Raw genomic sequence first — 25,959 nt, 5'->3', positions numbered from 1 at the left:
TTGGTACTATTATCTTCTTGTACTTTTGAGACTAGAACAATAAAATAATTATAATCAGAAAATAGATTTGTTATTGTAGAAGTAAAACTTTTTCTAAAGCCTTGCATATGAAAGTAACTATAATCACATATAAATTTTCAGATACAACATAGTTTCCTTTAAAAAAGGAAAAAGACTCAGTGATCATAAAATTCAAACCAAAAGGTGGTAAACTAAACATAGCAATCAAATTTTTACTACTCAAATTCTCATAAAAACCAAATATTATTCTTCATCTCAAATGCACCTTATAAGAGAAAAGGATTAGGAATCTTGAAAAGCTCGAACCCGAGCAGTCAATTCTCTTACTTGGCTCCTCAATCGCTCCGGATTGCAAAAGAAGTCCACAAACACCCTCCTTTGAAGTCCAACCTCTTGGGAATGATGTTTTACAATCTGCATTTCCCACCCATAAATTGATAAAAAGTAGATAATGGCTTGGGTTGGTATGTTTCAAGCTGAATGTTTGGAATGTTATGCCATAAAACATTTTATTAAAATAAGCTACATGCCTAACACGGATTTGCTCAATCTTTTTATATCTCTATATCTATTTCAGAATGTGATATACATAAGTGTTGGACTTAACCAATGCATATGATACTAAAATTTTCAGAGCTGCATATAATTGAGTTTAGCAAACAGCTGCATTTAAATTTTGGTGCATATGCAATACGACCACACAAATAAAACTTTCATTCAATAGGTTTTTGGTGCCAGCCTAAATCTTCAGACCATTGTCTGCCATCATGTGAATCTGGTCTATATGTTAAACTCACGTAACACTAACCTCAAAATGATTATATATTCTTGAGTAGATTGGAATGGGAACTGAAAAATGGTTGTAATCATATGAAGTGATATGCAAGAATTCATCCATGAGGAAAACTGCTTTAATAACTCCAATTACCTCATTCTTCTTGCAATGCTCAAGTGTAACTTCCTCTACTGCAGCAGAGAGTTTTGCATTTATCTTTTCCATTTCATCCAGCTCTTTCATTAGAGGCTAAAAGAGGGAATCAAAATGTTAGCAAAGCACGTTAATTTCATCATCAAATGAAAGACATAACAACACTATGATAATAACAGAACCATGCTTCAAGTGGAAATGAAGGGGAAAATGGACACAGCTTTTGCAGTAATTGTTGGATATACCCGAGGTGTCAATATTGGTTGAGCGGTTGTTGAAGATGCAAATAATAATTGCTGCAGACTTTGAATCAGAGTGCACCTGGCACAATAAAGAAAAGTTATGACTACCAGAAACTCAAGATTCATCAAACACAATTCTAATTCAGAATGTATTTAATTGTGTTTCCAATAGTAATGTTGAAGACAAATTCTAAAATACAAGCAAAAATAGAGCAACTCACAGCTCATTGATACATCTATTTCTGTCCTCTGGTAGAGAATTCTCAAGGTCAGATTGAAGAGCCATCAAGTCTGAATGCAGACCAGATATTTGCTGTACAATGCCAGGAGCAGATACGTATGTTGATAAACCAGCCTGTGCATCTAAAGGAAATGCCAAAAGCAACCACAAATCAAAATCCTCTCACTAAACAAAACCCCATATAAAAACAATAATCTGGTCTAAATATGTAAGGATGGGGACATTACTTGAATGGATACTTAAAAGATCTCTAACACCATGCAGAAAAGTGTCTCGATCATCCACGGCACCTTGCTCTTGGACCTCAGAGGCAGCTTGAATTAGTGCCAAGCAACGCCCCTAAATGATAATAAACAGCTTTCTAATGTTAGGATTTCCAAGGAAATCTCAAACAGTATCCTGGAAATAATACTATTCCATGTAGCTTTGAATCAGGATGCAAAGCAAATGGATCCAAATAGAACATCTGAAAAAACAGTCTCTAGATTCAATATCAAAGAACTTTTTAACTAGTAGCTGAGAATTAGCCTCGTTAGCAACACCTGTAGTGTACTAAATGAGAATGTCCAAAGTACTAATCTCCCTTCAAAACAGTAATAAAACTAAAGACAAGAAAAACAGAGGAAAACAACCAATTGACCAAGAAGCTAAGCACCGTATAGGAATTTTAATGAAACACCTTTTTCTTAATTCCGTCTTCATAATAATGCTAAATAATTTGGAGCTGATAGTGCTCTTTCCGTTTTTCTTTCGAATATCAGTCAAAGTAAAAAATTAACTTACCCTGTCGGTAGAATTTCAACCCAGTATGGACCAACAAATAGAGATTTCAATTCAACCTCTATCACTCAAGGTTAGACACTAACATGGATCAATAGTGTAACATCGCAATTAGTAGAATTGCAAAGTAGGAGAGCAGGAAGTTAGAAGTGATAGATGTATTCCCTTTGGAAATCATGATATATATACGCATACATATGAACACTGATGGAAATATAAGGTGCACATAAACAAAACACAGACCACCACATAAGTTCCAACATACCACCCGGCCTTTGGTTGCTGACAGGTATGCCTGAAGCTCTGACTCGATAACTTTAAGCAATGAATATGCTCCAAGCATATTCTTCTTTTCCAATTGACAAGCTATTTTTAAGAGCTGATGCCTTGTAAGATGATTGATCAGATGATTGATAAACTGCAAAAGGAAATTAAGAATGCTATAAATTTGGTGATGAACTTAAAGTTTGAAAATTTTCATTACTTCAAAAACCATGTATAACTAAAAAGAGTGAGGAGGGATGGGCCAGCTTTAAACAACTCATGATAGTTGCTTCAAGTGGTTGTGACGCTAGTAAAAACCTGAACTTTATACTCGTCTGTTATCACAGTAACATTTCAAATCTAACCCAACAGTTGACATGATTGAACGCCACTGACATGTCAAAGGAACATTTTCTTTTGTTAACAGGCACTGTAAAATGGTGATTATTCTACATGAATGTTCTTAGTTTCTCACCTTGCTAAATGCATTATATCTCAAATAAAAACTAAGAAGCATGAGATCCATGGCCATAAAAATTTGGGTTATGCCTTTTTATGGAAAAAAGTCGAAGCAAGATATAATTAAATTAAAACCTTTGCAGAGTAGCCAAACATACCGCCTTTTGTCTGCTAATATAGAACTCTTGCCGCATAACCTTTAGATCATAATCACCTAAAAGCGGATAAATTTACCACAATATTAATCGACAGGGTGATCACAGTGACGCAACCGTTTACCTTCTGCTTTCAGTTCTCAAAAAGAAAGGCAAGGAAACTATACCTTGCAAAATGTATGTGTCCTGGAGTTGCGCCAGCTCCCAGCAAAGATCTGGAATAGTCTGGATAAGGAAGGTGGAAATGAAAAATAAGAGTCGACTTAAGTAAATACCTGAACTCCAACAAAGTGATTAGCACATATAGAATATATATAACATCATCTATCTTTTACCAGTACAACACCATATTTTAGCTCATGTTCTTGAACATCTCAAATGGGGCACACTAATATCACACAAGATTTAAGTCTATATATAATTAAGCATCAATATAATACCAACAGGCAACACAAAGCGGCCAAACTTGATTATAAAGTCACAACCAGCCCAAAACATATCTGATGACAGATAACACCACTTAACATCTCATGAAACCCCATATTCTGAAACCACTGCCACCAACACCAAAAACACTACTGATCTTGACATCCTTCTCATCATTACCAAAGAACCATTACTTGAAGTTTTATTAAACCCTTCAGCACTACCTTAAAACACCAAAACCCTGTTTCCAAAACCAGTCAAAAAACACTTGCTAACATATTAATCATCATTTCTACTGGATGCATCATTACTATCCTAAATTTCATAACTTGCCATTCCATCAGACCGTAAAGACTATTCTCCTAGTCTTGCATACAATCATAATAGTTGCATAAGCCAATGCAGAAACAATAATCAGAGTAATAGCAACTTTCCTATTGGTCTCTTACCAAAATACAGTTTCCCCAGAACCAGTTTCCATCTCTAGCAACCACAAAACAGACCATTAATTTTTATTCCATAACAGTCAAGCCTCACATTTCTGATTCCATGCTCAGGAATGGACATTGCCATAATCCTAAATTTCTAAACTCCACATGCAATTAAAAAGACAAGAAGAAAACCATCCTTTCATCTAGCATTCTGCCTCTATAAGGATTTCTCTAAATCAGCTCAGATTAATAAGTATCAAGTACATCAAGAAAAAGCACAAATCAAACTTAAATCTTCATTTATTAGGGTTTTTAGTAGCATAGGACGTTTAATATATTTATTGGATAAGGATTTTGTTTATAACACCAAAACACATTTTAAATCTAGTGTTTTCAGGAAAGCAGCATGACTAGACAATCCCACAAAAAGGTCCTTGATGAAAACATTAATAAATGCCTTAATACATTCCAAAGTCAACTAAGGGTGTTTTGCGGATAATATTTTGGTATCAGCATCATGAAAAATTTTAATGGAGAATTCATGTAATGAAATTGGAATAAACATGAGTGAAAACTTGACAAAAATGTACTCTAACCAATGTTATTCATTGGGAACACAGGTATGGCAGGGAACAACTACTTATGTAAAAGATTTAGGTAAAGTGAAGAAATGCAAAAAAAAGGGAAATAAAAATACACAAACAAACCTCAGTTAATAACTTCTCTTCTTTGTGATAAAGGTTTGAAACCTCTCCCACCAATTCAGCATGCTTTCTTCTGCATATCATAATCAACATAACATAAGAGTACGTAGCATCATAATAAGTAGGAACATTTCTATAACTCCTTCCAGGGATGATGACCCACAGCCTTAAGAAACTTAAGCTTTTAGAAGCAAAGCTACTTTTAAAAAGGAGAATATTTCTTAGCCGTATGATAATAAAGTAATTAAGTCCATATAAACATTTGATTATAATTTTAGGGTTGGGATGGATAGTTTAGGACAAAATTTCTTTTTAAATGATTTTCTTTTTTACCAAATCTTGCCGTGACCAGCATCTGGATTCCCTTAAAACAGATCAAAGGCATTTCTCAGTGCAACAAAGTTCATTTGAAGACAACAAAGGTGTTGTTTTACAAGGTCACTTGCACAGCATGATGGATGCACTAATCAATAATTATGGTTAATGAGAACACAAAGTTCTGTAATTTGTACACTATGCTTCTATAAAAATAATGAATTAACTCATGAAATGTAAAAGCTTACCTAAGGGAATGAAGATCAAGATGAATATGAGCTTCATCTGATGATATTTGAGATTTAAGCACCATGAGAATGGCTTGCTGCTTGGCATTCTCAACCTGGGCTTCTACCCATTGTCTTTCACTTGTTCCGAATCTGTCAAATAATGACCAATAAAATTAAATTAACATCACTGCCACATCAATATGACATGCTACTGAAGAGCTCATCTCAACTGCTATAACCAAACTTGTTTTTATCTGTTTATGCTTTTTAACCTCTATATAACTTGGTGCAAGTGTAAGAAAATAATTTGTCGCAATAATCATTCTACTTTTTATTGTAGTAAGAGCAAATGCAATATGGAGAGGAAAAAAAAATTCCCCTAACTCCTATGAACCAAAATTTCCTCCAGCAATCGCTAACATTCAAATAATTAAATTAGTTGAACAGCAACAAGTTAAAAATCAAGATTAAAAAAGAATATTTAGAAAGCTATAAGGCTTAAAGAAAAAGGAAAGGGCATACATGGAGCGAAGCCTCTGCAATTCAGATACACGTTGATGATGGGACTTTTCTAGATCTGCTGCATTTAGATAATAATAGAAAAAAGTCAAAAAACTTGTAAGTTCACCAGTTCATGTGTTACTAAATAAAACTAAGACTACATAATCTGGCACAGCTACATTAAGTCAATACACTGCTATCTTTAACATATAGTATGTGTGCATGACATCATTTTCTTCATACCTTTGCATGTACATCATTTTCTCAAAAGTTAAAAGTACAATCTAAAAACATAAGCTAGTACATTTAGCATGACTTGCAAAGCACATAACAGAATACTATCAAATTCTTCCTTTAATTAAGCTTTTGCATCAAATCATGTATAAGAAATTGAAAGAGGCTTCCAAATGTTCTACTTAGATGAGTAGCACAGGGAATAATACAACAAACAAGCAAGATGTTAGAAATAACAGATGTGTATATATACATTCAATGAATCATATTCCTCTAACAGAAAGTTTAAGTTAAAACAGAAAAATAACTGAAGGAAATTTTTAAGAAGGTAGAACCTTAAGTTACATATATAACCCCCACCCTTTTTTAAGAAGAAGCAAGCCATTTCACAAAGCCGGTTGTTACTGTTTGTACAATGCTTTTGCTTATTTTGTAATGAGATACTTATAAGTTTTACCACTCAAAGAGACTTTAAAAAAGCAGCAGCTGATACTCATTATAAACATTAGTCTTTTTAACAGAAAAAGGATATGCTTCATCATTTCAAATAAATACTAGGAACATACAGTAAAAAGAAAGACCCCTCTGGTGAGATGAGTAAAGACAAAAGAAACAAGAAGACAAGGACAAACGAATTAGATTAAAGGCACTACAAGACAAGAGAAAGACTTTCCCATTTTCCACTAGAAAGATTATCCAGGAACAGGTTCTGATGATTATTCATTCAACAATAAATTTATGTAATAGCAGTGAATAGACAAATAAGAATAAACAAAAGAAATACTTATTCCTTGAATCTAAAGTAAACCATTGCTGTTGGCCTAAAAAAATGAGCATACCATTTGCTAAAAGGAAACCAAAGAGCTTTACTCTAAGAGCAACAGTACGGAGTACCTCTTACTAAGCTGTTTGAGACATCATCAAGACTAACCCAGGAGCATTTTGATTTACCCTCTTCAGCAACTAATCGAAAAGGAACCTGAGTTTAATTACTAATTGAGTCAACAAAATTAATAGAATAAAAATATAGAGGCCTCCATATCTAAAGACAAGATAAACTGTTGCAAAAACCCTTGGTAAGCCACAGTTTAACTTATATTAGTTGGAGGATTAAGCATTGCTAGGAAAATGAAACTTAGTTACAAAAAAGCATATAAAGCCACAGTCAATGACTACCAAGAATCCAATGGTATTCCATAATATGATAAAAAAAATGCAAGAAAACTTAAACCCAAGTAAAGACATAAAAAGTAGCAAGACACCTCACAGAGATAGTAACCCACAAAAAGAGCTGTAGAGGAAATATTGCGTTGCTAGAATTGAAATGAGGGCAGAGGTCCATAGTATCAAAAATTGAAGTCACTAATGCCCAATCCTAGGGCAGCTCCAATGCCTAATGAAGGAGACGAAGAGAGGATTTCTAACATATTAGATGTTTGCTATCCCATTCTCCACAACTTTGGGTTTAGCTCTTCTAATGTGCACATCAGATAAATTTTAGACCAAATAGTTTACCAAATGAATTATTATCACAAGTAGCAGCATGAAGACTGAATACAGCCAGTCAGCCCTCAAGACCAAAAGTAATAAAAACTATCAGCAGCTTCGATGCCCTCTGACCACTACAAGCTCACGAGAATGAGTGATGCATTCTAAGAAACTAAACTCCTGTAAATTAGCAACCGATGCTTTGCCATATTCACTAATCAACTCCTAGTGCAAATGCTTCAGAAACAAGAAGGTAACCAGCACTAATTTGGCATAAGCGCGAAAGGTAGGGATACATCATATTTATATGCAGGTGGCCAGAAATAATAAAGTCTAAAGTACAAACTAGAACTTTTTTTGCCATAAGGAGACAAGAGGCTGATGGAAATGTATATGCAAGCGTTTCAGTTTGTGAGCTGCCCCACTATATACTTCACAGAGCTGTGTCCATGTACATATATTAGAGGAATTAAAATTAACATCATTGCTATAGAACGTGAGAAAACTCGTGATAATCAGATATTGAGTAAGCATAGTCACATGAGTAAGCTTACAGTATAGTAAAATGCTTGGGTGAACTATTAAATACAATCTAAATAATCTGGTAATATATATGCAATCTGCTCAAAATGCCACATTTTGTTACTCTCCTTTGGGGTGAGATTTCTTTTCTGCCTCAAACTTTTACATTATCTCTCCCAAAATCTTTTTCAAAGAAATTTCTTCCCCTTAGTTTTATACTTTAGGTAAAAATTGGTGCTTAACAGAAACTCTTAAAGGTCAATGATAAAATTATTGAAGACTCTGCAGCAGAAAGAAACGAGATTTAAAAATGGCGTTTCCAGATCATACCGTGTCTAGTTGCTTAGCAAACCACTGGTTTAACTCCATTATGCAGGATGAATCTCCAACCAAGTACGGATGGAAGTCAGAATAAGCTAAGTAGATGCCTTCCTCTGCATGTACACATCATGAGTAAATGTTCATCAACAAGGTGCAAGCAACTAAGAAAAGTTTCCCTCCACTGTTACATTCCCCTAATGCTAGGCACACATTACCTCAGGCTCCTATATCTATTTGTTATTTGACATAGTTTTTGAGAACCAACAAAGGCTAACGTTCATTTATCACCATGGAAAGAACCAAATACACACCAAAAGTTACAAACCTAATGCAGCAGGCTAATGATATTCAAAGTAACCCATGCAAAATGATAGGATTCCAAAATGGGAAAAGGGGAACAGGGAGGAGGTTATTGACTAGGCTGGTTTAAGATCAGTCTTTCTTCATCCAAGTCAAACCCAAAGCTGGCTAACCCTCTTACACAATTGGGTAAAAAGAAATGCATTGTTTTGAAAAAGAACATAACAGCATAGAATCTAACATCTCAGATGGAAAGAAAAGAATAAAAACAGTACCATCTCCAGAATGGTAATGCGCCAGCTCTTGTGCTGTAGATGCTATTTTTCCAAGAACTTCGTTCATCTAAATCACACACACAAAAAGAAGACCACTCCTTCGATGTTAAAGCAGATAAACAGTATCCTCCAAGAAGAAAGCAATGTAAATAAAAGGACAGCTTTTGATATTAAATTTTCATGTTATTCCTTTTATACTTGGTGCTGTGCAGCCATGTAATGCAGCATAAACAACTCAGAGAAATACCTTCCACCTCACTTTGATCAAATTTGAACATAACATGTTTCAAACATTTAAAGAATTAGAGATTCCCTAGATTTACTTACCTGCAAGTTCCTTCCCGAGAGACTATCATCTATGGTTGTAAGGTGTCCATTAGCAGCAGATGTTGCTGCAACCCGTGCTCGTCTGCCTTGGATCAAAGCTGAAGCCTGACCTGTAAGCATGTCAAACTGAGACTGCAAATGCCTAAGTTGTTTCTGTAGCTCTAAAGCTTCAGCTTTATATGCTACAGTTGCATCCCTAAAGACAAAAAAGAAATCCATCAGTATAACATGCACCATAATTAAAGAATTCTTTCGCTTCCTGGAGTATGCACATAGAATCCTCTCTAAAAAAGCTATATCAAGAATGATGCATTCAGACTATCCAAAAATATCACACAAACACTATTCCCTAGCTAAACGTTTTCAGGGTTGTCAGCTTAAGCTTGAGTTGTATTATGCTTAACCTCTTTAAATAACAGGGAAAAAAAAGGATGCTAAGGAAACAACAATAATGAGGCAATGTGAAGCATGTGTGCAGTGCAGAGAGAGAAAGTGAAAGAATACCTAATATCTTTCAATCCTTCTTCAGCTCCAAAAACCGCCTCCTGGTTGTCCCTCCTCGACGAGAAGGCCGAAATGCTATCATAAGCAAAGTCCAAGTCTTCCCCCTATTTCATTATAATAAACCGATATTAATGGCTAAGCCCGAAATTTGCAGAAAAAGAAGAGGAAATGAAGCAAAATTTACCTCCAACAGCTTCCCTTCTTGTACGATTTGCTCATACCTGCACAAATTGAAATTGATCCCGTGAATGATAACCTAAAAGAAGGTTTAATCAATCGATGCTTATTCCTAAAGAAAAAGGAGAAATATAAAGGGAACTGACAGGGAGAGTTGAGAGAGGGAGAGGACATTGGAAGGGCAGAGGGAGGAGCAGATCCAGTCAAGAATGGTGCGGGTGTCGTCGTATTGGAAAGGCCATTCGAAGCTATCGGGGTCCAATTTCTCTGCCCCTTCGTATCCCAAATCCGCAAGTAATGTGCATAGTCTCGCCCCACTCATTTTCACTTCCTCTCTCACACTCTCAGATCTTTATCTTCATTTCAAAAATGTTGTTAGTTTCAAACATTCCTTTAGTGAGAAAGAGAGAGAAGGGTTGTTTTGGCGCCGGCCTCACTGAAAATCCTAAAAATAAAAATAAAATGAGAACCATTTTAGGCTGTAAGAAAGCATTTTTTTTTTAATCCCCACTCGCATACTCATTTTTATGAAACATATTACGTTATTACTTTATAGAAATTTTATATAATTTTATATAATTTTATGTTAATTAAATAATTACTTATTTAGTTGAATTATCTTTTCATTCTTCTTGTTATAGAGATATACCAGCAGTTAAGCTAGTTGGTTACGCTTACATTTAGCTTGTACATGAGTTCATGATAGTATCAATTTCTCAGCTTCATTCTTGTTCATCTTTAGTTGTTTTCTTTATGCCATTCTTTGTTATTGTTTGAGGTTCTTGTTATTCCTTTTTCTTTTGAATTAGGTAATTCTACATTATATCTTGTTTCTTTTTTTTCTTCATTTATTTTCAATTTTGTTTTTAACTTTTTATTTCAAACTTGTATTATATTTATTTTTTAAGGCATTTTAATTGTTTACTCATTCGATTAAATTGTTAATTAATTTAAGGTGTAATATATTTATTTTTATATTCTCGATGTTGCGTTATATATGTTCTTGAATGTGCATATTGATTTTTTTTTTAATTTTACATTTATGTATTAGATGAAATTAAAATAGTAATCTACACATGTTGGTATGAAGTCTACATTTTTAATATTTGTACATAATACCTCTTGTAGTTATTCATCATTATTTTTTTATTTATTTTTCGAATGGTCATTTCGATAATCCTGAACCTTTTATAAGCTCTTGAATATTTTTAGTGCTAACTTTTATACATTTTAGTAATTAAGTTTTATTTATTGAAATTTTATTAACTATGTAATGTTTCATATTCTAAATATTGCTGTTGTATATTAGGTTGAATCTTGCCAAAACCTTATTTGTGATTCTTGATATCTTAGCTAAAAATTATTTGTCATGAGTATTGGGTGCCGAAATTTATCCAGATGCTAAAGGCTCAAGGAATACAATTTTAGAATATGAAAAGGGCATCTAATCAAGATAACTAAAAAGCAAATGGATTTTATCTGTCATTGACCTCCTCCAAACATGTGAACATTTAGGCTCCGTTTGTTTGCAGGTAAAATGTTTTCTGGAAAATGATTTCTGGAAAATAATTTCTTGAAAAATGATTTCTGGAAAATGATTTACTTTTCTGGTGTTTAGATGAATTTGTGTAAAATATTTTCTGTTGTTTGGTAGATTTCCTGAAAATATTTTCCTGAAAAGCTGTTTTAATAAAAATTTATATATTTAAGAATTTATTATCTTTTCCTTATTTGATTGAGTTTACTTTATATATATATATTAATAAATTTATATTTTAAATTGTTTTTACATGTATTGCAATAATTTATTTATAAATAAATAAATCATTTTAAATATATAATAATACTCAATTATTAAATTAGAATATTAACCGTCATAAATTGAAAACAACCAAAGTCAAATAAATTATTTGTAATTGTGTTATAAAAAAATAAAAAATAAAGATTGAATAATTATAAATTAGCTTCCAAACTACAATTAATACTAGAAATTAATAATATTATCCAAATACATAATTAGTATTACACCACATGATAACAACAACATTATCCAAATACAATTTTAGAATATGAAAAGGGCATCTAATCAAGATAACTAAAAAGCAAATGGATTTTATCTGTCATTGACCTCCTCCAAACATGTGAACATTTAGAGTAAAAATTGTGTAAATAAAAATATAAATATTTAAGTGCGGTATCTACAATCGTACATGTTAAATTATAATATAGATTTATGTTACAACGGAACATCGTTAAGTATTCCGAAGATTATTACCAATGGATTGCATATTGGAGAAACTATTATTAAATTAATTATAGAAAATAATTACTAATCTAATCAAGTCACGAATTAGTAATGTGAATCAAAATTAATATTTTAATTAAACTAATTAAATTAATATACCTAAACTAACCTAATGGAATTTCCTATTCCTAGTGTTGACAATGCAAGCCTTTAGCCTAAGATTGATTAAATCCCTAATTATCTAATTAAATAATTACTTATCCTCGATTAAGTTATTTATCACCCTTAGTTAAGAATACCTTTCCGGCCTCATCTTCACTAAAGATTACCACCTAAGTTACCCTTCTGGTCTCTTCCTAGGCATACGAATACCCTCTCTATCTCACCACTTGGCACAAGTTATACATGACAAGGCACTCTACCAGTTTCACCTATCTAAATATTCTATCAGGGGGCATCACTCCCTAATATACTAAGTACTCTTAACTAAATACCTAATTTCAGATCAATAATTACTTAACAGATAAATTAGTTTGTTAACCGAAACATGCAAGATATAAATAAAGCGCAAGAAATTATTCAAACATTCATATAAATGTTAATTGATCAGGTTAACGAAATATAAAAAAAGAAAGATATAAGAGAATGCTTGTGAATATATGTTGAAGCGCGGGCTCGAAGGAAACTCCGCTCGTAAATGTCTTCACATTGGCATAGAGAAATTCCGACTAAGCGAACATAAAAAAAATTCAAAGAAAACTGAATAGTAAAAATTGTCTGTCTAAGTCTGTACCCCCAATTTCGATGACCCTAAGGTTACTTATGTAAGCTGCGGGTTACTTAGTGCCTAGATACATTTAGATACTAATTAATACAATATACTCTTAAAGTTTTAGGGTCTAAATATGGAAATATCCCAATAGTGTTGTCCAAAGAGTCAACTCATTTTGGCCTACCTTCGTCATGTCATCATGACGTGGAAAGACTCCTCATCACGACGTTGCCACCGTGAACTCATTCCTATAATCACTGCGTCGTCATGACTAGAGGAAGTTCCTCGTCATGACGTTAAGTGATTTTCTAGCCTTGGCAGCTTTGTTGATCTATTTTGCAACATGGCCTTCCTTGTATTGTGGCCCGACGATCATTTTTTGTATTCTTGGACCTGAATTGACATCCTACACACTTAACTACCCCATTAGTCACTCTCGATCAAGTTGGCCTTCCGGGTCATCAAAACAGCAAAAAATGTGTAAAAACACTTATTTTATTAATATTTCATTCCCAACCTACTAATATAAAAAATGTAATAATTAATTATAAAATGCCAAGAAAACAATCTCGTTAAATACAGATAAAATTTTAACGATTTTACCCTATGTAAAATTTCGAGAAAATCCATTCAATATGTCACAACTCAACATGTTCACTATGACCAAATGATTTATTTTCATTTAATGGCTTCAAAACAGTCCAAAAACATAAACTCATTCTTTCATCGTTTTTTAAGTAATCCTATATAGGATTGCAAGTTCCCATTTTTATTTTCATTTCTATTTTCATTTTTGGAAACCTACATTCATTTCCAAATGATTCCATTTCTCCATTTCAGAGAAAACATAATCATTCATGAATGTTTCCCATTTCTTTTTTTCTATTCATTTCGTTCATGTCTATTTAGATACGCAAATCATTTATGGTTTTAACAAGCTAATGGAAGGACTGATTGGACATATATAGTTGATGCTCAAATGATTTATAATTAACTTCCAACTTTTTGCCTATTAATTATAGACTCATTTAGTCACGAAGTTATTCCACTATAATACCGTGACTTAGCTCTCTTCAACGACATACCATTACTAAAGTAACTATTCAGTGCTCGCCCAATAACCTTGTCATAAGTGGGTTACCCTCATAGGATACCCTTAATCTCTTTGGGATAATATCCGATCTCCCAATATGATCCTATTTTATCTTATGGTAACCATTACATCTTCTTCCTTGAAAAGCCAATCACTATCAAATAGTGATCAAGTCATCCATCATAAAGACGGACGACCTGTGGCCACGTTTACTTTTCATCAACCATTTAATGCTAATGAGAAGATATCATTTACCCAATATACTTTTTGGTGGACAAGTCGGTTTTTCAGGATCAATTACAGCACCAGCCCTCCGGCACATCTTCGTGATTAGGTGCGAGTATGTGATTCCTCGTGTATGCCCTTCGGCACATTGTCGCATGTTCACGAAGATCTAGTCTCCCATGTTGACCTACTAGCCTTGCAAGATAACGTACAAAAAAAGAGCATGATTACGGATAACTTCTATGATGTGCTGAGTAGGGAATAATTTTGTGCCAATAAAATACATCCACATATTGGCTTCCAAGGTCATAATTGATTGTTGAAATCGTAATGGCTCCTAGGTCACCTATTTTCGGACCCAATGGTCTCAACCCTCAGTTAAAAATTTAATTATTGCATCATAATCTACCTCGTCTTCATTTAAATTTTAGTAAAAATCAACAGCATAGTGAGGTGTCTTATGAACAACCTCAACTGCTATTTGAAAGATGTCTATGCACACGCTTTTCACAAAGACTTTGTTCTCTTGGGTTTTAAGAAAATTTGCGTATAGTTCCTGAACGATTGATATTACAATCGATTTGAGTGGTTGTCGGCAGAATGTATTCCACCATAATCGATTGACCTTTGTAATTATTGGGTCGTGAAATGACTGCGTGGTGAAATCGAAGCCACATTTTGGGATCAATAGTTTGTTGAAATTTTTTATTCAAGCAACAACATTATTGGAGACGAACTGTCTCCTTGGTTCATTCAGGACATCGCGTTCCTCAATTTTTCAAGATGCTAGTCATTTATAATGGCAACGAATACAATTCTCACAATCAATCAGACAAATTAATTTCAAAAATCCAGGTTCTCTAATCCATCGTTCAAAATTCAACAATAAAGTAAACAAATTAGAGAAAGATGTCACCAGGCTTTTCTTATTGCCGATATGTCTATTTTTCCTCAGCCATCGTGTTTGACTTTGTTAGAGATTGATTGCCCTTTAGAGGAGAGTTTTCGAGTGGGAGAAAAGGAAAAAAAATTGAAAAATTAATGTCTAAAAATATGAAATACACAGAGTAGTGGTTGATTGAGGCATTGGAATAGAGGAAAATGATGGAAAATGGAAAAGGAAATCGTTTGGGTGCAGTTGAATTAAGGCTCGTCATGACGAGGGCCCTTTTATAATCATCACCTCATCACAACGTGGCTTTTTGGTTCGTTACAATGTTGCATCGACGTTACAATTCCCAAGGTCGTTACATGTACGTTTCTTCTCATTGCGACGTGGGGCCTCACATTGTGGCAACGCGATGCTTCTCGCCGTAACGACACAGGCTGTTTGTTTCCTTATTGTGAAGTTGTAGAACCACGTTGGGATGTGGTTGGTACCGTCAGGATGATGCGATTTTTCCCATCATGACAAAGATGGCTCATTGTGAAATCCCGATGGTGCTCGTCACGACGCCTCGACTATTTTGGCCTCCTTTTTACGCGAAATTCCACATTCTCAATTCTTCTATTTCCCCCTCCCCCTATTTTGAGCTTAAAAACCATTAGTAAAACACATAAAAATACCTTAATTAAAGATTAAACTCAATAATTAAAATATTTAAATGAAAAAAAGAATTTAAAATTAAAAGAATTTTAAATAAAGTATTTTTTTATTAGGACGATCCGTATTTCAGCTAGCCTTTGAGACTTTGATATGTATTTTTTCCCTCCATCGAGATATGTAAACCAACACCTTCTGCCAATACCATTGTCGTTGCCTTATCTTTCACTGGCGTGACATCCATATTACAAGTCAGTGCCGAATCCGAGCTAACCCTAAAGTATTTTTCATGGTATTATTGTCTCGAGCTTCCTCCCATCCATGTCACAAGAAGCTTTGGTTTCCCGAGCTTTATATTTATCGACAAACGAGAATGAGATGAACTCGTCTATTTCTTTGGTTGGCACCTTCTCGGTTATGGCTAAAAAATATATCGTCTCGTCTACACTTTTATTCAGAAACGATTGAAGCTCCTCTACCTCTAATTCTATTGCTAAATCTACTACTACATCTATATCTAGGTTAGTTGGATCAGAGGCATCTACGATTATATTCAATTCATTCTCGTCTCAGTTTCAAACTCTTGTTGACTTTTAAAATTTAATTTCGGATTGTTGTTGGTAATGCATTGGTCCTTTGGATCAGAATTGGGGACATCATGTTCAACCACTTTCAATGGAGTACTTGCTTTATATCTTTTCTGGAAGAATTCCTCTAGTTGATCCAACTATTTTTGGATTCTCTTTTATTTAGCTTGGAATTCTCACTCACAGCTTTCTTGTTCGGACATATGGTCATACAAATCACAAGGAGTTTTGGTTAAATACTCGGATACCCCTAAAGGTTGCTCATGTATCTCTTCCATTGTTTTATTTCTTTATTAAAGCAGTTCTATCATAAGCGATATTTGGTTCTCCATGATCTCCCTTTGATTGTGTACTCCTTCCTCGTATACTTCGTCTTCCTTCCATGGGTTCGTCGAAGCTCCATCCGTTTCAGATGTATACTTGTTTGAATTTTGTGGGAGCTTTTTCTAATACTGAGGCTACTCATATTACTAATCGTAAATCCATTGGTTTGTCGAAGCTCCGTACCACCAATTCGATTGAGCTTGTTTATACACATCCCAAAAAAAAATCACCATCCATGATTAAATTTGATAACCAACAAGATAAATAAATAAAATTTAAAATAAAAATACTTAATTAACTAAAAAAATTCAAAATAAAATTATTTAATTATGTACAAAAAAATTAGAACACTATCTAGCTCGTTCTTCTTTCGACTAATATTTATTCTACAATAATCAATCTAACAAAAGTTTCACTATCACAATCCCCGGCAACGGCGCCAAGAACTTGACTGTCTCCAAACATGCGAATGTTTAGAGTAAAAATCATGCAAATAAAAATATTAATATTTAAGTGTGGTATCTGCAAGCATATGGGTCAAATTGTAATATAAATTTATGTTACAACAGAATATTGGTAAATATTCTAAGGATCGTACCCAAAGATTGCATATTGCAAAAACTATTATTAAATTAATTAAAGAAAATAATTACTAATCTAATTGAGTCACGAAGTAGTAATGTAACACCCCTAACTCGATGGGAGGATGTGGCGTATACCATTCAGCCAGATAGTCCCCCAAAAACACTGAGGCGTTACTGCCAGTTTAAAAACCCTTTAACTTAGATTAAAATTTTTAGAATGATAGATTTAAAGAGTTCTCTTTACGTTAAATTCTATTATTTTTCTTTCCTTTTTGTAATATATTCTTTTTTTTTAAAGAAGGTTACGATTTATAAAAGAAGAATCTGTTATCCATCTATTGTTCAACTATGGTACATACATATAGGTGTTAAAACTTCATAATCAACAAATCACTAAAATTATTCATGCACGTCCAGAGTGAGGGTAATTCACTTTTAAAATAGAAATGACAAAGTTAATTACAAAATTTAAATTCAATATGCATGTATGTGCCATCCTCCAAATTCCCATGCATGATACAAAAATAAATAGGTGGCTCACTCGCAAACACAGCTCTGGCGTTGCCCCCTTCAATTGATCATTCTTCCACTATCAAAATGCCTAAGAATGAAAAGTAACGAAGTAAGTTCAATTGAATTTAGTGAGTTTCAAAAGTAGACACAATAAATTTTACAAGAATTTCGATAATCAATAAGCATCAGTACTCGTAAGAAAAGAACAACAGAATTTTTCGTGAGACTTTGTCACGCAGACATAATACATCAACTTATACACATAAAATACTCAGATTTTTCAAAATTGGTGTTGGGTGTATTTTTTAAAAATTTTCTCATCAACTTTTTATAATCTTGTTCAAGCCTTCTTCTCTAATGTCAAACTCAAACATGTTGAGTCTAACAATATCGTTATTGCCATCACATCCTTTTTTATGAACATCCCCATTCGTCTTATGTTGGAAGAGTTTGGAAATTTGCTTCATTTGCCTCTCGGAGGTAACTCCGATGAAAAGGGGTTGTTCAATTCCACTTTCTTTATTGAGTTTGGACATTCAAACTCAATATCTATGATCATGTTCTCTATCTAATTATCATTTGAAATTTGCGTCCTATCAAGAAACATGCCAAGCTTCATCACACCGATTATTAATGGCTTGATTCTACCCATTCCGATAAGAATCCTGACCTAGCCCTTATTATGTACAATGACATAACTAAGGCTATCGAGAGGGCGATGTCTCAAACCTCACCCTTCCCCATGGCACTTATTTGTCATATATTTTTAGGAAGTTAGGGATTAGTACCCTTGGAGACACCCCCATTTCCTTTAATTAGCCTATTAGTTATGGGGCACTTCACCATGCCGGTTATCATTATGATGCCAACTCCGGTGAATGGATCAAGAGTGGTCATCTGAATGCAAATGAAAATGACAATGTCAAAGGCGCATTTGAAGATATTCTGGCATCCAAGCATGTTCCTCCTCTGGGTACTTTATCTCAGGTTGTTCAACCTTCTTCAGATATTAATATTGTCATCCTTTATGCTCTACACTCTTTGAGTAACGATGTTCAAAGAATTAGATATGAGGTTAGATCTCATAGAGATGAGGTTAGCTCTCGACTATTGACTTTAGATATGCAAATGGCATCACTTTTAGCACATCACCCCCGACTCCTCTATTTTCCCCTAGTGATGAAGATTAGGATAGCTTTGATACATTCATATCATTTTCATGACACTTGCATTACTATTTTTATTGCTTTCTATGTTTATGGTTTATTGCACCTTATTGCTTAATCAATATTTAAAGAAACTTTGATTTTTTTATTTTTTATTTTTGAAAATATTAGTTCATTCTTTCTTTAGTTTTATATATAATCTTAAACTAACCGTCTTTTTCTCCTAAAGCTTTATTTTGATTTTTTTTATATCACAAAAATGGGGGAAAGTAAAGGTAAATTTATTGATATTGTGCTAAATTAAATTAACTTTATGCAAATTATTTGTCCATTCTTTTCAAAGTAAAAATGAATGCCAAATTTTTTATTTTATATCAATTTTTTATTTAGAACTTAAATTGAAAATGAATTTTATTAAGGGGGAGCAATTTATTCAAAAACAAATTTACCGAATGTTTAAGTTAAAGTTGAACAAAATTAATAAAATGATTTCTCAAATGAAGTCTAAGAAATAAAATTTTGAATCTTTTCTTTGAACTCTTAGAAAATTTTTGAATCAAATTTAAAATCAAGTTAAAATTATTTTAGTCAAGTAAGAATTCTTTCAACTAGTCAAATTATTTTTAAAACAAGTCAGTATAACTCTAGGCTAAAAAGTACCGATACTTTTTGGCCAAGTATCGATAGTTTTTAAAATATTCTCTAGTATCAATCCGGTATCAATACTTTTTCATATGGTATCGATAAAATGTTCTCTGGTATCAATATCTTTAGCTCCAAAAGTCATTGAATTCTGCATTTAATGCAAAAATTACTAATACATTTTTAGCAGGTATCGATACTCGCGGTTGCAAGTGGATTAAATGCACTGGTTTTCACATCACTAACGGCTCTATTCGTATCTCCAACAACCACAACAGTTGGAAATCAATTAGGGGTATAAATACTTGCTTCCAAAGATCCTACAACAACAAGAGAGATAATTCAAGCCTAAAAGATCAATCAATCAACCTTTGTGCTCAACCTTCCTACTTTTCTTGTACACACTTGTGAGCTTTCATTGTTATTCTTTTAGCTCAAATGTATTCTTGTTTATTAGTGCTTAATTGGCAAATAATTCAATCTTGTAAGGATTTCTTCTTAGTTTGCTATTTGTATTTACTCTTTGAGAGGGTTTGTATCTTAAGGTTCGGGTGGAAACCTTAAGGGAGTTTGTAAGGTTAAAATTTGTCTTCAAAGGTTATCAAATTAGTGAATTTGGAAAAATTCTTAGTTGTGGAAAGCTAAGGTAGTGGAGTAGGAAATTGGGGTCGAACCACTATAAATCGAAATGTTCATTGTCTCTATCTTTCTTTTTAGCAACATAAGGGTCATTGTCTCGAGATGATTGACAAATTGTTTCGAGACATTCAAACATCAAAGATAAAATAGTTTTTCAAGAGAAGCATGTCTTGAGACATGAATCCATTCTCTCGAGACATGGTGTGCAACTTAATAGTTTGGCCCAAGGTTCGTGTCTTAGCCCCGAACTTTCACAAGTAGGCCAATTGATCATGTCCACATTCAATTGCATAGGATTACTCAATTATCTTTGAAATTCCATGGCATGATTGTTGTCTATTGCTTGATTGAGTTCCTCTAGCAACGAATGTGGTATCTTGCATTCAAATCCACCAACCAGTTTAAGTAAAAGGTGTTATAGAAAAAAAATGTAGTCAAAATCATCCTTCAAAGTTATTGAAAACTTATGCTATTAATATGGTATGAAGGGGCATTTGTCACGTGCCTGACATACATCTAAGCATCTAGTGAAATTTATCAAGCATCCATTAAATGGAATGATAGAATATTGAGATAAAATTTTGCATTCCAAAATGATGAAATGAAAGCTAATTTTTCTGCAAAAAAAGTAGAGTTTTACTACGATGCTAAAGCTAACCATGCTTCTAATAATTATGATTTTCATGAGATTTCTTTGAAGATCATAATGTGAAAAATTAGAATATTTGATATTATCTTAAAATTATGTTTTTCTTGTTTTTATGTTTTAAGTATTGTTTTATTTTTCTTTCTCAGTTATATATATATTTTTTATGACTATTTTCAATATTTCTTATAGTGTATTTTATTTATTCATCATAATTTTATTGAATTAAAGATTGATGGAGACATGTCTTGCAAGTAAGTGCCACCACACATACTATACTGAAAGATAAGAAATTAGCCTATTTATTTTGCATCGCTAGTAAGGTGGTTAATGAAAAATGTAAGCTTCCTTTTCGAAAGTTTACAAGTACAAATACACATCCAAGTAACCTCCAAGTGTAAAATCAAACTATTACAACACAAACAAAAATGGCTTGAGAACTGGAATAACGAATCAAACTACTCCAACACAAACAAGCTACGAATTGAAACAATCTGGACTATGAATTGATTAAACCTACACATGGCACTAGCATATGACACACTTTGTGTATGGTGGGTCTCGAACCTAGGCACTTAAGACCCAAGACCTCTACTTTTTCCAATGGCGATTAAATTTATTTACTCATAGATTCTAGTACAAACAAACACATTTTCTAAATCAATTTTTCCATCACACCCTTTTGCAATGATCTCTACAATACTTATTTGAATATGTTTAGGAACATAATTCCACGAATTTTCGATACCTTGGATGTTAGTAAAGGAATGTATAGTTTGCTTAGAATTACATGGCAAGGAGAGCAAGAAATGATAATTCAAGTTTTAGTTCTACATACATTTTCTATTTAGGTTATTCAAAATTTTTCTTCTTGGTATTATTCATGTTATGGTTGCAAATATATATATATATATTCGCTGATTTATTTGAATGCTCTGCTCTGTTTCGGTGAAAATATATGAACCATGAAGATGTCTGTTCTTATTGAACTCTGGGATTGTTAGAATGAGAATTTCTTTTTCACATTTTGTGATGGGAATTGAGATCGAGTGGACTAAATGCATTTCGGATTAAGCTACTGAAAAGAAATATAATCATCTTAGCCAATTCTGAAGTTAAAGAGTCCTACATCCATTCCCCAGGCAAAACAAAGAGCTGAGGGAACCTCCAAACTACAATTGCAAAATGCAGATTAGTATTTGCCACAAATCCTACATGCAGAACCTGCCGAGCATTCAAAACACAACCTAGACTTCCTATATACACATGCAGTTGCCATATCGATACTCAAGCAGTAGCTATTTTTTCCCGAAGTACGAAAATAGTGTTGGCTGCTTATCACCACCACCTTTGATGTTTCCCTTTTTCCTTGCAGGGCTTGTTTCGATTTTATCTTTAGATGGCTTGGTATCAGCTAAAAGCTCCTCGTAGTCCCTTTTAACTTGGCTCTTCCCTACATCCCCAAGGGATGGAACAGGAACATTAGACTTTGAATCATGGTCCTTATCTATTAAGGATGCAAGTCTATCATCTGTGCTTCTAGGATCCTCCTTTAAGTTATTCAGCAAATTTGTTTTGACAGATTCATCACACACACTTTGCTCCATGTTTGATTCTTGTTCCTTTTCAACTTTCCTTGTTGAGAAGAACTTTGAGATAGAATTCTTTTCTTGTGTCTTCAGTGGTACCTACGAACATAGTTGAAGAAGTAATTAGTGGATTTCTTGGAATAAACCCTGACGCCATGAAATTTTAGTTAAATGCAACCATTTTTCTGTAAAAAAGCTAAGCAGAGCTAGACAATGAATCCAAGTTAAAAATCATTGAAACCAAACAGAAACTCATTCTTGGAGTTGTATCTAGACCAATGATATCCCTAGATTATGAAACCAAATAACATAAATTCCTGCTGGCACTACCTCTTTAACGCACTCAGGTCCTTCAAAAGACAGCTTACCAATTGCAGGCGTTACTGGATACCACACCTGAAAGTCAAATGTTAGCATATAAGAAAAACAAACTCATATCTTCATTATCATTCAGCATATCTAAAATGCAGTTGTACCCTTGTGATTTCTCAGATTCAGAAAGCTCTTACCAAATCTGGATTTTCATACGGTTTAAGCAGCATATCAGTTTTAGAACCATTTAGCCATGCATCTGTTGATCCCTTGTCACCCAAAATTACCGGCATCCTGTCTACATAGACATTAATTGAATGTGTTAATACAAGGATTCTTAAATTTCCAACGATTAATGGCAGGAAAATCAAATTATTCAAGAACATATTAACATAAACGGAAACAGATAAAAAGACGGCCAAAACACTGGCAAACCTGCATCTGAAAACTGATCCGACTAAACAAATTTCCTCATGTAGTGCTTAGCAGCATATAGCAACTCACTATCATCAAAATATATTCGCATATGCAAATCTCAAGAACTTATCATGATTCTTTGGAATATCAAATAGTAATCATACATTTGAGCCTTTTTCTTTATTCAGGTCATTAACATAACTTACTATTCTCACATTATTGTAGATGAGACATAAGCATATTCATCTATAGTCTCCAATTAGGTGATGCTTGCATCCAAGCAGATTCTAGGAGATGGTGGTAGCTAGTGGAATAAATTATGTACAGATGGAAAGAAAACAATATCTTCCTCCGACTTAATAATACTCCTCATTGATTGCTTATCTTAATTTTGACATTGATTTAGGGGAAAAATTAAGGGAATACAACTTCACAGCAATAGCTCAATGTGACAAACCTTATATGGAAAATTTTACTCCTAAAAAGGACCACCTCATATTTATTAAAAAGAAAGAGGGCCTATAACTGTCAGAGTTAAGGAATATTGCACTGCTGAAACTAATAAACAAATAATTCAACAAACGAAGTTTCACACGGAAAATATTTGACTACATGGGTCATATGTTCATAGTTCAATATGTTGCTGAAAAACTCATTAAGCACAAAATAAATTTACAGTATAACTCACCATGAAGCCACTGAAAAGTTGACGACGCGGAAGTAGTAAGTATGGTAAAAGTGTGAAGTTTCTCACCTGCAGGAAGACAATACACTAATGTGTTATTCACTCTAATTATAATTTCAGAAGAAAAAAGAAAACCACATCTTGAATCTTAACAAGAGGTATCTTATTTCATCATTACTAAATTTAAATCAGCATAGCCCAAAATAAGTCATTGTCTAACCTAAATGAACAAGCAGGGAACCCATTAAATTAGCAGAGATAATAAAAATAGGGGAGGAGAAATTTAGTTACTTCAAATTATAAAGACCGGAATATGAAGAAAGGGCTTCACCTTCAGAGTTCTCCCAAGAATCATAAAGAGCAGCAAACACTAGAGGCCTACCATCCTTGAAATGAATGTAGTATGGCTGTTTCTTCGAAACATCTTTCTTCCACTCATAGAACCTGACAAGAGTAACTGCTTCTTTATTGAACAAGATGGAAATAAAAACAAGAAGGAAATTAGGAAATAATGACACAAAGGATGAAAGAGTAAGTTCTTCTGGTAAGATCACTTGCACAACTACAAGAACAGAGCCTTCATGAAAATAGACCAACTTCAGATGAAGGGAAAAGAAATACCACAGTAATCTTTTTTTTTTTTGGCCAGAGTAATCATTTAACTTAGAATTACTAATTTCCTTTTAGAAAAAGTTTTTTTACCCATACAGTCTTACAATGTGGCATAAAATCAAATACATTTTCTATTTTCTCTGCTTAGAAAACAACCAACAAGAATTAGTTACTCTAATTTCTAACAAGCAACTACAGGAGCTTAATCTCATCTATCACACCATGGAAGATATCATAAAGAAACAGAGAAATTCTATTCTGTAACATCTAGTATCAATTCTCAGTTCAGTTTTCAGAAGCACGCGAGGTATTATTGCAGTTTTCAGGCTTCAGCTACGGCATCTTCATAAATAAATCAAAGGGCTTCAAAATCTGAATTTTCAGAGCATAAGAACAAATGCAGCAACAAAATATGTGAATTTTTCATAAATAGATCAATGTACCATTCTTAGTTCCATACCCTTCAACTGCCACTAAGCACCGGCTTTTGGGAAGGAGGCGCCGGAAAGAAGCCTTTTCACATACTGATTCTGATCGAGCGTTGAACTGTGGATTTGAAAAGACTCACTTAGCAGAAAAGATTTCCCCACTTTGTGATGTCAGAAGGTATATAGAACTGTACTTGTTAAAACTGGTAGCAATTTTTGAGCAAGGATAGACATTTAAAGGCAAAATTAACTTAAAGCAGCAGTGACAGTATCATCGGAAGATTTCGGTAAAATGTTTTTTAGGTGTGTCTGGTTGTTTCTTTTAAAAATGTATTGGTTTTTACTTCTTCAGAAGTTCAAAACTAAAAGTAGAATCATATCAATGAAATAGGTAAAATACAGAAATATAACAAAACATTCAATCATATTTATTCCCACATAAGAGAAATATGCATTCTTCGACATATTTTCATAAACCTTCAACCTAAGCTCTTTCTTTCAAAAGCAAATTGCAAATAAAAAAGATGTTTGAAACGAACGCCTAAATAAATAACAAGAGAAACTGTCAATAAATTCAAAAATGGATTTAAATTGAAGACTATGCAAAGTTGAACACACTTATTGGAATAAGAGAAGCTTAAATAAAAAGATTACCATCTTGAAAATGTCAGGCTTATCGGATTTCTTAGTGAAACTAGGGATTAGTTGATAAAGGGACGCACGCGGACCAAGATCGAGTTGCCAAGTCACGAGAAACTCTTACGAAAGATCCTAGACGAACAGATCTGAAATCAAAAACAAAGAACAAGATTAAACCGAATCAGATTTGAATTTAAAATTCCCAAATTCAATTAAAAGAGCAGCAAGAAGAAAAGAAATAGAATCGATGAATCAAACGAAATTGAGAAGAAAGAAAAGATGCGAATCTGCCAAGGGATTGATTCGGCCAAGAATGCCCAATTTCCAGCAATCAATTGATTCCCAAATTGAAAGAAATCCAATCGGCCAAACCCTAGGAATTGGGGATTTTTGGGTTCGAATGGGTGCTGCCAATAGAAGAACAACTTAAACGATGAGATCTTGAGTTTAATC

General features: G+C 33.5%; 2 protein-coding genes across 3 annotated transcripts; both read right to left on the bottom strand.

Moving 5' to 3' along the window:
• Positions 1-108: 108 nt before the first annotated feature.
• Positions 109-10,496, bottom strand: LOC107952746 (AUGMIN subunit 3). Of its 2 annotated transcripts, none has more exons than XM_016887911.2 (18): positions 9,992-10,496; positions 9,853-9,889; positions 9,669-9,772; positions 9,165-9,360; positions 8,838-8,904; positions 8,272-8,375; positions 6,826-6,910; positions 5,719-5,776; positions 5,215-5,346; positions 4,655-4,724; positions 3,258-3,315; positions 3,094-3,149; positions 2,478-2,630; positions 1,660-1,771; positions 1,413-1,554; positions 1,195-1,270; positions 950-1,045; positions 109-435 (listed from the first exon to the last, which is right to left on the bottom strand). In XM_016887911.2, exons 1-18 carry the CDS (start codon positions 10,165-10,167, stop codon positions 304-306), a joined length of 1,854 nt encoding a protein of 617 aa, XP_016743400.2. In that variant the 5' UTR covers positions 10,168-10,496; the 3' UTR covers positions 109-303. The 2 variants fall into 2 exon arrangements, with proteins under 2 accessions (XP_016743400.2, XP_016743401.2); XM_016887912.2 differs by having other exon boundaries at positions 5,719-5,773; positions 9,992-10,361.
• An 11,407-nt stretch (positions 10,497-21,903) lies between these two features.
• LOC121232282 (abasic site processing protein YoqW) lies at positions 21,904-25,721 on the bottom strand. Its single transcript, XM_041117976.1, has 7 exons — positions 25,522-25,721; positions 24,900-24,985; positions 24,159-24,271; positions 23,831-23,896; positions 22,923-23,023; positions 22,744-22,809; positions 21,904-22,512 (listed from the first exon to the last, which is right to left on the bottom strand). Exons 1-7 carry the CDS (start codon positions 25,522-25,524, stop codon positions 22,123-22,125), a joined length of 825 nt encoding a protein of 274 aa, XP_040973910.1. The 5' UTR covers positions 25,525-25,721; the 3' UTR covers positions 21,904-22,122.
• Between the last annotated feature and the right edge of the window lie 238 nt (positions 25,722-25,959).

This window comes from Gossypium hirsutum, chromosome A07 (assembly GCF_007990345.1).
Source record: "Gossypium hirsutum isolate 1008001.06 chromosome A07, Gossypium_hirsutum_v2.1, whole genome shotgun sequence".
Classification (NCBI taxonomy): Eukaryota; Viridiplantae; Streptophyta; class Magnoliopsida; order Malvales; family Malvaceae; genus Gossypium; species Gossypium hirsutum.
The sequence above is the reverse complement of the archived record's forward strand: the minus strand, read 5'-3'. Positions and strand labels throughout refer to the sequence as shown.

Coding starts and splice junctions, on each gene's coding strand:
- LOC107952746 (XM_016887911.2), bottom strand. CDS start 10,167: ATGAGTGGGGCGAGACTATGCACATTACTTGCGGATTTGGGATACGAA. Junction 9,773..9,852: donor AAGAAGGGAAGCTGTTGGAG/GTAAATTTTGCT, acceptor ATAATGAAATAG/GGGGAAGACTTGGACTTTGC. Junction 1,271..1,412: donor AATAGATGTATCAATGAGCT/GTGAGTTGCTCT, acceptor TTATTGTGCCAG/GTGCACTCTGATTCAAAGTC.
- LOC121232282 (XM_041117976.1), bottom strand. Junction 24,272..24,899: donor TGCTTAGTGGCAGTTGAAGG/GTATGGAACTAA, acceptor TACTCTTGTCAG/GTTCTATGAGTGGAAGAAAG. Junction 23,897..24,158: donor TTCTTGGGAGAACTCTGAAG/GTGAAGCCCTTT, acceptor GTCTTCCTGCAG/GTGAGAAACTTCACACTTTT.